Genomic DNA, 13,951 nt, shown 5'->3' with positions numbered 1-13,951 from the left:
CTACTCTACCCAATATCCTGAGGGCATGAGGTTTTCCAGTCTGGCTGGTGTGAGGGAGCACTGTTCCCAGCCCTCACACAAGCACTCTCAGCTGAATTCAAGGAGGACCCTCTGCAGATATCCAGATTTCTCTTTCTGTTTGCCTCTCTCTTCTCTGGTGTTCTGTGCTATAAACTCTAGCTTCCTTAGCTGGCCTAGATTCTCAGTTTTGTCTACTTAATTTAAGAAGTCTGTTGGGCTCTGTTGTAGTTTGCTCACCCTACACTCCAGCCTGGAAGCTCTTTCAAGAGCCAAACTGGAAATAGCAGAATACCAAATGAGTCTTGAAGCTGAAGCCAGATAAATATTTTAGTAATAAGGCAGAGCCTTGGGAGATACGGGACTTTTTATTATTGTTATTTTTTTTAATTTTACTTATTTATTTGAGAGAAAGAGNNNNGAGAGAGATCATGAGGGAGAAGCAGACTCCCCACTGAGCAGGGAGCCCAATATGCAGGACTCAATCCCAGGACCCCAGGATTATGACCTGAACCAAAAGCAGACGCTTAACTGACTGAGCCACCCAGGCTCCCTATTGTTGTTATTTTAATTATGATACTAACTTGAGGGTACTTTAGTGAAATCTAATATAACCTTCTAGAGAAGCAATTTGATAATATCTATCAAGCATGTAAGAGTATATACCCTTTAACATATAACTCTAGTCTAGATAATTAACATTAGGAAATAAAAGATGAGCATAAAGATTTTGCACAAAGATGCTCATTACATCTTTATTTTTAATAATGAAAAGTTGGAAGCAACCTAAATATTTTTTGAAGACTATTTAATCACCAGGAAAAAGCTTGCAGTATAATGTAAAGGGATAAAAGCAGGATACAAAGCTACATACACACAGCAATCCTAATCTGAATGTGTATGTGTATTTGTCTGGAAGGATGTAAATTTTAACATTATCAAAACCTTTTCCAATGGTCATATCTTCATGATCATAACAAAATAAATATTTTAAAATGTGAATTGCTATTGTTATTGATTATAGCTGTTTTTCTAGGTAAATGGAGTCTCATTTTTTTATCTGAGCACTAAAGGAATTTAACATTTCAGTTTATTACTTATCATGTGTCCCACTGAAAGTTGATTCAGAAAATATATAGTTCTCATAAAATAGTTATAAAGATATTTCTACTTATTTGGGAATTTTTCAGAATTTCTTTTAAGTTACCTTATACCATAATGTTTCCAGCTCCTTTCTGATATATTTTGATAATGCTGCTTTAAACCATTGGTCAGTGAAAGCAAATAAAATGCAGAAAATGAAATACAACATATGATATCAAAGTATACACCTTAATGAATAGTATCAATCATTCGATTCAGCACTACTAGGTATAGTTACTAAGAGTATACAAGGAAGGGGAATGTTGAGTTTTGGAGCCCTCTTATGGTGAGTTGCACATCCATGTGTGGTGGCAGCCTGGTGTGGGAAAGCCAAGCCAGAGCAGAGGGAGAAGGGTATCCATACAGGGAGAAGCAGGGGCCGTCATATCAGAGAGTTTGATCACATAAATCAATTAAAGAAAATGGGAGCCAATTTTCTCGCTGTTGCGAAGGGGATAACAAATATAAGAAGGAAGAAAGTTGAAAATAACTTCGTGGTGTTGGATTGGAATTGGAGGTATCAATGTGAATTCATGATTCATATAAATAGAGAAGTATAGATTTCAGTTTGTGCCTGCATACACACACACACACACACACACACACACACACTTCCCCAGTTCTGTCCACTGATATGCCATTAATAATGAGCACAACTAACACCATATATTGACTTCTAAATAATATTATCCACCAAAAGGAGGAACCAGGACTCCTTGGAAAAATGATAGATTCCAGGGGTAGAGCCTGGATAATCTTTCTGTGTCAGAAAGTAAGGACATATTCAGAGAATGATAGGGACATGTCAAAGCACAACATCCAATATAGATAGACAAAGCAGGGCTCCTGGGTGACTCAGTCCCTTAAGCGTCTGCCTTCGACTAAGTTCATGATCCCAGAGACCTGGGATCCAGCCCCATATCACATCAGTCTCCCTGCTCAGGAGGGAGCTTGCTTCTCCCTCTGGCCACTCCCCGTGCTTGTGCTCTCTCTGTCTCTCTGTCAAAAAAATAAATAATCTTTTAAAAAATAAATAAATAAAATAGACAAAGCATAATGACTCCTTAGTAGAGGACAGTTTTTTAAATATGGGTATTATTTAATTTCTAAGTACAAGTTCAAAGTAAAAATGTAAGTATAAACCCTAAAAAAAGAAAGCCTGCCTCATTTTGTAAGAAACTATAATAGGAATTCTTATAAATTTAAAATTAATTGACTTTTTTCCCCAAAATCTGTCTTACTATAGGCAACAGGTTCAAGGATTGGTGTCTTAACACAAAATGCAACTAACATGGGACTGTCAATTATCATTTCCTTCATATATGGGTGGGAGATGACACTCTTGATTCTGAGTATTGCTCCAGTACTTGCTCTGACAGGAATGATTAAAGCCACAGCTATGACTGGATTTGCCAACAAGGATAAGCAAGAACTTAAGCATGCTGGGAAGGTAAAATAAAGACTTGTTACCATCATAACATTTTAAGAGGAAAACAATGAGAGTTCCCAGTTTTACAGTATGCTAACTTAATTTCTTAGGTATCTGTAAAGTGGTGTATATGTATTGAAATGCATACAAACTAGTTTAGGATGGGGTGTAGATATGCTATAGTAATAGGATTTGTGATGTAGAGTGTAGGCTCTAGAGTCAAATTGGCTGAATTAGATTTCAGATTCTATTACTAACAAATGTGTGATATGAGCAAGTTGTCAACCTTTCTGGACTTCAATTTCTTCCTCTGTAAAGGGAATAATAATAACACCACTTGCAGATTTTTCTAAGTATTACACAAAACACTCAGCATTATTATATGCAAGACACTTAGAATAGTGTCTGGAAGACAGTATGTACTCCGTAATGCCAGCCATATTACCATATCAGGAGGGAAATTGCTAACATCATGATTCCACATTCTCTGATCGTTGAACAATTAAATTTTCTTTAATGATTTTATTTTATTTCTCAAAATGTACAGGAAATAAAACAGTTAGTGAATATAAGGCAATTTGCTGTTACTGACAGTGCCTAAAATAAGGTTTTAGAAATAAGGACCATCTTTATATTGACCAAAATGAACAACATTTTAATTACTGGGAAAATGCTTCTCAGGAACAATCATATTTATAATTTAAAAAGTCATTGTATTGGAGGTTTAGGGGACATTAGTATTGTAGTTTCATAACACCTAAGAATTGAAAGAAATGTCATTTGATCCAGCCGCTTACCCAAAGAAAGAATCACTTGAACAACATCCCTGTAAAGTGTCCATCTTTTACCCATCCTTTCCCTCCAGTGGCAAGCAGTGCATTACTTTCTCATGCTGCCTACCCTAGAATAGCCTTTGGATGGCAGGCAATTTTTGGTTTTGGTGTTTGTTTGTTTGCCCGTTTGTTGGTTGCCTTCTATCCTACCTTTCTTGGCTTTCATCTCAATAGAGATCCAAAGCCTATTTCTCATAGCAGCCTTTAGGAAACTGCATCATGTTAACTGCCAAGTCTTCTCTTAGTCATCTATCCACAGGTCTTTAAGCTATTCCTCTCATGAAATAGTTTCAAAGACTTTTATCACTTGGGTGAACACCCTCTGAATCTGAAAATGATTTTAATACCAGTTATGGTCCATATCGCAGTGACTATCACAGTTGGAACATTATAAGTACCATGAATATTCATAAATTGGGATACCAAGCACATGACTCATTGAAATCTGGTTTGTGTGACCCTTGGACCTTTCCACCTTCCTTGGACTAGATAAGGACCCTTGGAATGTCTGCTTGGGCAGTACAGACTAAACTATTTAGCATATATTTGCCTCAGAGACCGTGAAAAGTTGTTTGGCCCTCCCTGTGGTGCAAATTATCACAACCTCCAAATTAATGGGGCCCTAACTAATTATATTTTACTCATCTTAATTTTTATATCATGAGCTTTAATTGTATATGTTTCCTTCAATTTTTCCTTTTTGGATAATTTTAATAACCCCAGACTATACAATCAGTAACTCTAATCAATCTGTGTCTTTCTCAAAGTAGGTTTTAATCTATTTACCAAACACCAAAACTTAGAATAGGGTCCAATAAAACATATTGGTCCTTCTTCAGTTGCATGTGTGGATTTGGACAAATCACCAACTGTTTTACTTCTCAGACTTAAAATAGCTGTATTAGTTTTTTGTTTTTTTACAGAAGACTATTTTCTAGGATTCTATAATGATATTAGTCCTTTCTCCATTGTGAAAAATGATCACAAATATTTTTTTGCTCATTTTTTCCCTCAAGGTTTCAGCATTTTTACCCATTTTTCTTGCATACTACAGTGTATGTTACAAATGGAGGTTACTTTGAGCTTACTCTGAAATTAATGAGAATTTAGAACAACTCAAAGTCAAAATTGAGTGCAGAATCTAGCTGTCCTGCCCACCATCTAGAAATCTGGTTCTCTCCTGTAACCCAAGTTATTCCTTAAATAACACTGGGTGATGACCATCTAGGTCTTGCTCTGTCCCACAGTCTACTCTGCATTGTGGAAATAGAATGCAAAAGCAGGAAGTTTCTCTTTCAAGTCAACATGTGTTCTCATGTCCAACAAGTTATTCTAAGCCAAAAGTGTCCTCCATTTCAGTTCTCATGTGATTATTCCTTCTTTTCAAAAATTATAGAAATATGGAAAAGCATTCAGGCACCTGGGTGGCTCAGTCAGCTATTAAGTGGCTGACTCTTGATTTCAGCTCAGGTCATGACCTTAGGGTCCCGGGATTGAGTTCCAAGTCAGGCTCTGCACTCAGAAGGGAGTCTGCTTGAGGATTATTTCTCTCCCTCTCCCTTTGCCCCTCCCCCTGCTCATGCATGCTCTCTCTCTGTCAAGAAAGAAAGAAAGAAAGAAAGAAAGAAAGAAAGAAAGAAAGAAAGAGAGAGAGAGAGAGAAAGAAAGAAAGAAAGAAAGAGGACATTAAATTTAAATTAAATATCTTTATTTTTTTATTTTTTTTTTAAGATTTTATTTATTAATTTGACAGAGAGAAACAGCCCACTAGCGAGAGAGGGAACATAAGCAGGGGGGGTGGGAGAGGAAGAAGCAGGCTTCCAGCAGAGGAGCCTGATGTGGGGCTCGATCCCAGAACACCGGGATCACGCCCTGAGCCAAAGGCAGACGCTTAACGACTGCGCCACCCAGGTGCCCCTAAATTAAATATCTTTTTAAATTCACAGACATCAAAATGAGAAATGGCTGTAACTTATATAGCATTTAATAGCCTTACCCATATTACTTTACTGCAGTGTTCCTGAGGTTTTTTTGGTTGCTATTTGTATTTTTGTGCTAGAATCAAATAACTACTTATTTGATTCTGTCTGCTGTGTTCTTGAATTATCTCATAATATCTTTGCATAATTACATATGGACATAATGCTAATGTTTGATCTCCCTGCTTATGGAACCAATTTAAATAGAAATTCAATGAAGACTCCAAGGGGACTGAATTTAGATTAGTGGACTAAATCTTTTCCAAATAAATTTTCTTGAGCTTATTATCCTAAAATGTTATTTTCCTGTCTTGTTTTTGGGAAAGAAAAAAAGAAACTAAGAAAATTTGTCAGGAAAACTGATTGACTTAATGCTATACTTAATATGCCCCCAGTATAAATGACTGGAATTCACAACCAGAGTTTAACCATTACTAATTTTATTTCTTTATTTTATTGTCCTATTTTATAAGATAGCGACTGAAGCTGTGGAAAATATTCGGACTATAGTGTCATTAACAAGAGAAAAAGCCTTTGAGCAAGCGTATGAGGAGAGACTTCAGACGCAGCACAGGTGATTGTAGATTCATACTGACTTCATTAACTATAGTTGTCCCTGTAAAGACAGTCTTCATGGACAACAGCAGTGGTTTGCCTGCCAATTCATTTGCTCTGGAATCTTTCCTAATAATGGTATATCATAATTTCTCATTTGACTTCACGAAGAGAAGACTAGAAAAAGCAATTGAGAACAACCACAGGTAGACTATTTTAGTTCTCCCATGTTGCTATGAACTACTACTAACTATGCACATTTTTTATTACTTTCCTGAAACAAAGTTGAGGAAATAACATATTCAAGAAAGAAAATAAGATTGCTCAGCCCTTTATATTGAATTTCTAAAATAGTTCACATTTTAAAATGAATGTATATATGACAAATGTAGTCACTCCTTTTAATTTTAAGCTAGCCCTCCTTATCACATTTACTTAGTGATACTATTTGTATTACTTTATCAGAGAGATAGCTTTGTACTCTTTTACACTCATGCTTGTGGTTGATACCACCCTTTAATTTCCACTACTTATTGTGCTAGTGAAAGGTTATGATAGAAAATATTTCTAAATACTTCAAAACCAAATCTCCTCAACTCTTTCATTAGCTGTTCATTCACAGACCTTATCCATTCATTTGAAAGTAGACAGAGGCAACTTTGCAATGAACTATAGAGTATAGAACTATAGAGAGAATCATTATATTGTCTGTTTTCTCTATAATAATTCTCATTTTTAAAAACTCACTTTCTCTTTTATTCTTAGAAAAATGTATATTCCTCAAATGATAACATGTCTAGTCTTCTTTATTCATTGCTCTACATTTATTAAAATGAACTTGCTACACCTTATGCCTCATTACTTAGTAAATTTTGTGCATTTCAGAAATACCTTGAAGAAAGCACAGATCTTTGGAAGCTCTTATGCATTCAGCCATGCTTTTATATATTTTGCCTATGCAGTGGGGTTTCGATTTGGAGCCTATTTAATTCAAGCTGGACGAGTGACCCCAGAGGGCATGTTCGTGTAAGTTGTGCAAATATTTAAATCCTGTAAATGAGTGATGTACTTAAACTAACCAGAAGGATGCCTACTTTATACTTCATTGATCATTTAAATCACATATGTGGGAAATACATGCTGAAAAAGTTTTTAAATATTACTTTGTTATTTAATATCTCTAAGTGCAGTCTACCTGGTAAACTGATACTGGTGTAGTATCAGTAGTCTGAGTTAAACTCCAGATGAATTTCTCCCTACTTCAGTTTACTAGAATGTGGGAATGTAGGGGTAAAATATGCCTTGTTGTCATCTATTCCTTCAAGAATTTTTAATACTTCATGGAACTCCCAAGGGGGAGATGGCATTATCAAATAAGACTGTACATTTGTGAGGTTGAGTTCCTTGCTAAGCAAATTGCTCCGGAAGAAACACATATAAATGAGTGCTTCCATTTAGAAAAGTAACATTTGGAATTGATCATGGCATCCCAATGAAGCTGCCTCTCCTTAAGGCATTTGTTTGACCATGGTAGAGAGTTGCTTTACTTTCTAGGAATACCTAACTTCAACTTCTGAAATTAGAAAAATTAATTTTGAGTGTTAATTCTGAACTTCCTAAGACTCCCTAGGATGACAGAACTTTGCTAATCTGTATCGTAAATGTCACTGCTAAATATTTAGAGCTAGAGAAATCTATACAACAGGAGTAATGTTATGTTTTTTTACAAGCCCACCAAAACATACACATCAAAGCAAGGATCAGCCTCTTCAGAATACTGACTTGGGAGATTACACCTGTTCTACACATGCTGTCATTTGGCAAAATATGTTGGGAACTCCCCTTTTGGATTTTCCTCCCAAGACTCATGCACATTCTTTTGAATTCCTCAGTGATGGCACATAGCTGTACTTTGAGGATATATTCAATTTGAGGAAATGACAAAAAGTCATTTGAAGTCCGGGCACCTGGATGGCTCAGTCAGTTGAGTATCTGCCTTCAGCTCAGGTCATGATCCTGGGGTCCTGGGAAATAGCCCCATGTTGGGGGGAGTCTGCTTCTCCTTCTCCCTCTGCCCCTCTCCCCCACTCGTGCTCTCTTTCTCTGAGATAAATACATAAAATCTTTTTTAAAAAAAAGTCATTCGAAGACAAATAATTTCAGAATAATTTGCAATAATTTTTGGTTTCTATTCATGTGATTATTTATTTATTTATTTATTTATTTATTTATCAAGTACTAACTGGGTTCCCAGGAAGTTTTTTTGCTAGGCACTCAGAAGAAAATAGTCCACAGTTCACCAATCCAGTATTCCTGAATCTTACATGACTATAAGTCTCCTTAGCAGTTTCCTGGAAGCAGATTTCCTTGTAAAATGGAATATCTGTATTTGAAATTTCAACAGAAATTGTAGCCTCCTTGTTCTGTGTTTTCCTACACTTTATTTTTTTATTATATTATGTTAGTTAGAATGGCAAAAATTGACAAGGCAAGAAACAACAATTGTTGGAGAGGATGTGGAGAAAGGGGATCCCTCCTACATTGCTGGTGGGAATGCAAGTTGGTACAGCCACTCTGGAAAACAGTGTGGAGGTCCCTTAAAAAGTTAAAAATTGAGCTACCCTATGATCCAGCCTTTGCACTACTGGGTGTTTACCCCAAAGATACAGACGTAGTGAAGAGAAGGGCCATATGCACCCCAATGTTCATAGCAGCAATGTCCACAATAGCTAAATCGTGGAAGGAGCCGAGATGCCCTTCAACAGATGACTGGATTAAGAAGATGTGGTCCGGGGAAAATTGGACAGCTACATGCAAGAGAATGAAACTTGACCACTATCTCACACCATACACAAAAATAAACTCCAATTGGATGAAAGACCTCGATGTGAGACAGGAATCCATCAAAATTCTAGAGGAGAACATAGGCAACAACCTCTACGACATCGGCCAAAGCAACCTTTTTCATGACACATCCCCAAAGGCAAGAGAAACAAAAGATAAAATGAATTTATGGGACTTCATCAAGATTAAAAGTTTCTGCACATCCAAGGAAACAGTCAGAAAAACTAAGAGGCAGCCCACGGAATGGGAGAAGATATTTGCAAATGACACTACAGATAAAGGACTGGTATCCAAGATCTACAAAGAACTTCTCAAACTCAATACACGAGAAACAAATAAACAAATCAAAAAATGGGCAGAAGATATGAACAGACACTTTTCCAATGAAGACATACAAATGGCTAACAGACACATGAAAAAATGTTCAAAATCATTAGCCATCAAGGAAATTCAAATCAAAACCACACTGAGATACCACCTTACGCCAGTTAGAATGGCAAAAATAGACAAGGCAAGAAACAACAATTGTTGGAGAGGATGTGGAGAAAGGGGATCCCTCCTACATTGTTGGTGGGAATGCAAGCTGGTACAGCCACTGGAAACAGTGTGGAGGTCCCTTAAAAAGTTAAAAATTGAAGACTCTATGATCCAGCCATTGCACTACTGGGTATTTACCCCAAAGATATAGACGTAGTGAAGAGAAGGGCCATATGCACCCCAATGTTCATAGCAGCAATGTCCAATAGCTAAATTGTGGAAGGAGCGAGATGCCCTTCAACAGATGACTGGATTAAGAAGTTGTGGTCCATATATACAATGGAATATTACTCAGCTATCAGAAAACGAGTTCTCAACATTTGCTACAACATGGACAGCACTGGAGGAGATAATGCTAAGTGAAATAAGTCAAGCAGAGAAAGCAGATCAACTATCATATGATTTCTCATCTATGGAACATAAGAACTAGGATGATGGTAGGGGAAGAAAGGATAAAGAAAGGGGGATAATCAGAAGGGGGAATGAAACATGGAGACTATGAACTATGAGAAACAAACTGAGAACTTCAGAGGGGAGGGGTGGGGAATGGGATAGGCTGGTGATGGGTATTAAGGAGGGCACGTATTGCATGGTGCACTGGGTGTTATACACAACTAATGAATCATCGAGCCTTACATCAGAAACCGGGGATGTACTGTATGGTGACTAACATAATATAATAAAAAATCATTTAAAAAAAAAAAAAAAAAAGAAGATGTGGTCCGTATATACAATGGAATATAACTCAGCTATCAAAAAGAACGATTTCTCAACATATGCTGCAACATGGATGGCACTGGAAGAGATAATGCTAAGTGAAATAAGTCAAGCAGAGAAAGACAATTATCATATGGTTTTCCTACACTTTAAAACAGTGTGCAGTATTCCATGTATGAATACATAAACCATAGTACAACATTTAGTATTGGGCTTCATTCTGATTACACAGACTAATTTACTTAGATTAATAAGAAGCCAAATGTAGAATCACTTACAGTAATTTATTCAGCTCACCAGCCTGCACTAAATTAGGAAGTTTTTCCATTGGTTCTAATGTAATCCAGGCAATCACAAGCTTAAAAGTTGGTTGTATTCCAGGCGCCTGGGTAGCACAGTCGTTAAGCGTCTGCCTTCGGCTCAGGGCGTGATCCTGGCGTTCCGGGATCGAGTCCCACATCGGGCTCCTCCGCTATGAGCCTGCTTCTTCCTCTCCCACTCCCCCTGCTGTGCTCCCTCTCTCGCTGGCTGTCTCTCTCTGTCAAATAAATAAATAAAATCTTTAAAAAAAAAAAAAGTTGGTTGTATTCCAAAAGTTTGTTTGCAAGCCAAATGTTTGACTCAGAACATATTTTCCTCATTTTACTCTGAACTTTCTGCAGCCATCTTTAAATCCCTAGGGTCTCATTTCTTCAGGGTTATGGTCTTTAGTATTAGTTGAAGGCTAGCCAATTAAATATATTCATACTAATGTAGGACGTCTAATGATTTTATCAGTTCTCAAAGAATTTTCATATTTAAAAACCATTGTAGGTGCACCTGGGTGGCTCAGTCAGTTAAGCATCTGACTTGGTTTCGGCTCAGGTCCTGATCTCATGGCTCATGAGATGGACCCCACATCGCGTGGGCTCTGAACTCAGCGGGAGTCTGCTTGGATATTCTCTCCCTCTGCCCCTTACTCCACTGGGGCATGCTCTGTCTCCCTCTTGCTCTCAAATAAATAAATAAATAAATCTTTAAAAAGAAATAAATATAAATACATTGAAAAACTTGTTATAAACCAAATTAATTTCTAATGAGTTTACCTGAAGGTAGAATAACAAAGCAGTCAAGAGAGAACCACCTTGGGGCTCCTGAGTGGCTCAGTTGGTTAAGCATCCAACTCTTGATTTCAGCTCAGATCATGATCTCAGGGTCTTGAGGTCAAGCCCTGCATTGGGCTCCAGGCTAAGCATGGAGCCTGCCTAAGATTCTCTCTCCCTTTGCCTCTCCCCACACTTTCTCTCCCTCTCAAAAAAAAAAAAAAAAAAAAAAAAGAGAGAGAGAGAAAGAGAGAGAGAACCACCTCATCTTTCCATTACCAAACTCACCAGGCTACCACATGGTCTATCATGCCTGTGATCTCTGTGGAAGAAGTAACTGTCTCTATTTATGATGAGTTCCAGCAATTTCCAGCAGTCATCTCTTCACATTAGTTTTCCTGTCAGTACTATTTTTTTGCTTTATAATCATCTGTCTAATAAAGAAATCTCTTCCATGACCCTAAGTCCCCTTCCTCCTATTTCCAGTGGCTCTCTGCTCTCCTTTGCAGCAAAACAAATTCCAGAGTTGCCTATTTTTGTTCTCTATGCCATCTCATCTCCACAGTCTTTCCTAAATTCATTACAGTCAAGCCTTGATTCCCACCATGCCACTTGTTATCAGAGTCACCACTGTCCTCCATCTCACCCACCCAGACAGTCATCCACTGTCCATTCTCCCATCTACCTAATTTGACCACTTAGCAGCATTTGATACTCTCCTTCCTGAAACATTTTCTCTAGGCTTTTCTTCCTTGTCATTGACTCTTCCTCTTCTGTTTCCTTGACTGGCTCCTATTTTTCCTCAAAATCATGCTAATTACAATCATGCCTGCAATTGACATCATACTGTTTCATACAATAATCACTGTAAGAGCAAACCCGGATTGAGTCCTTAATATTAGGGATTTGTCATGTATTATCTGCTTAATCTTCTCAACTACTATGTGCAATATGATTCCCAGTTTACAGATGAGGAAAATTAAGACTCAAAACTCAGGGCGCCTGGCTGGCTCGGTCAGAAGAGCACGCAACTCTTGATCTTAGGATCATGAGTTCAAGTCCCATGCTGGGCGTAGAGATTACTTATATAAAAACTTAAAAACAAAAATAAAAAAAGATTCAAGATTCAAGTTACCTAACTTGCCCACAGTCACAATTCAAGATGGCAGAGATGCTGTTAGCAGCCTTTTTTTAATCATTATTGTCATTATTATTATTATTACTAATTCTTTTTTTTTTAAGATTTTATTTATTTATTTGACAGAGAGAGACAGCCAGCGAGAGAGGGAACACAAGCAGGGGGAGTGGGAGAGGAAGAAGCAGGCTCCCAACAGAGGAGCCTGATGTGGGCCTCAATCCCAGAACTCCAGGATCACGCCCTGAGCCGAAGGCAGACGCTTAACGACTGAGCCACCCAGGCGCCCCTATTATCACTAATTCTATAGAAAACATTCATAGATCTGTAACATTATTTTGTTTTAATTCTTTCTTAGTTTTCCAACATGTGGATACCCAGAGCTGGGCTGATTCTTAACATAAATGGAACAAGTAACTTGTTTAATGTTATTTTATGACCCTAAAATATAGGTGAATCGAAAGGCCCCAATACAAAAACTCCTCCTACTAACCTACCATACTTCGTGAATCTCTTTTCATTAAATTCATTAAAAAGGGTCATTTCTGAAGACATAAGCATTTTTAGCTGTCAGAACATATGTAGGACTATTAATAAATATAAGGGCAATTGTTAATGAACAACAGTATCACACTGGTATTTCCCAGTACCCTGAGGAAAGAAAGAAATAAGGAGCTATCTGAGCTAGAGACTCACTGTGGCCCCCAGCTACCATGAATGTGTTTACAATTGTCCTTTGGACTCAGTAAATTATTCCTGGCCTACTAGACTCTGTGCCTTCCAGAATCTAGGGTGACAGACAGCTTTCTATCTAATCAACCAATTGAATGGAAGAAGTTTACAAAGAAAACTTCCTCCTATTAGAACCCTCCTTAGGTAAAAAGAACTTTGTGCTGTTCTCTAATCAGTGGTTTCCCAATTCAACAATCAAGGAGCTGGTTAAAAGTGCAGATACCCGAGTCTCACCTCACAAACTTAATCCAGAGATTTGTAGATTTGATATAGGGCCAGGAATCTACATTTTTACAAACATCCAAATTATTCTGAGGCACAGAATCTGAGGGTCACACTTTAAGAAATATGAACATGGGAACTAAATGCCAGGCTGCTCTCCATACCTGCTTAAAACCTTAGGGTTTTCTTTTGGCCACTATCAGAAACTTTCCTAGGATTATATAAAAATTGGTGAAGTCATATTTTAATTTATTGTTTAAAAAATAAAGGTGTTTTATTCAGCCAATAAATGTGAATGTATTTTCATGATTTATAGCTACAGGAATGGGTGAGCTATCTGTCAGAAATGACAGTGAGCCTTGGGAAAGGAAAATGTACATTTTAACAGCAGAATCCTCTGATGTGCTCATAATATTAGTTTATCAGTAAGGCTACTATCAGCCTTAGCTTTTTCCTCTTAAAAAAAAAAGGCAACAGACATTTCTAATGGTAGAAGTTGTCTTCATCCATCTCTGTTACTATAGAAGTTTCTCTGAGATAAGCATTTTAAAAAGGTGATAACATTTTCATTCTGCTGGCTTGCAGCACTGGGTAGGCCTTTAGAAAATCTCTTCTTTAGGTTTTACACACCTATATGTATTAAAACTCTCCCCCTCTGCCTTTGTTAGCCCTGGCAACACTTTCAATGTACACTATAAGTGTATAGATTTTGAAAAATACAAAAT

General features: G+C 37.3%; 1 protein-coding gene across 1 annotated transcript in view; it reads left to right on the top strand.

Moving 5' to 3' along the window:
• ABCB5 (ATP binding cassette subfamily B member 5) overlaps positions 1-13,951 on the top strand; it is a 130,328-nt gene that overhangs the window by 97,751 nt on the left and 18,626 nt on the right. The window contains exons 20-22 of the mRNA XM_008686372.1: positions 2,408-2,611; positions 5,876-5,976; positions 6,843-6,983. Coding sequence (XP_008684594.1) covers positions 2,408-2,611; positions 5,876-5,976; positions 6,843-6,983 — 446 coding nt within the window. The remainder of the gene's footprint in view (positions 1-2,407; positions 2,612-5,875; positions 5,977-6,842; positions 6,984-13,951) is intronic.

The sequence above is a fragment of the Ursus maritimus genome, unplaced genomic scaffold (genome assembly GCF_017311325.1).
Source record: "Ursus maritimus isolate PB19 unplaced genomic scaffold, ASM1731132v1 scaffold_3, whole genome shotgun sequence".
Lineage (NCBI taxonomy): Eukaryota > Metazoa > Chordata > Mammalia > Carnivora > Ursidae > Ursus > Ursus maritimus.
The sequence above is the reverse complement of the archived record's forward strand: the minus strand, read 5'-3'. Positions and strand labels throughout refer to the sequence as shown.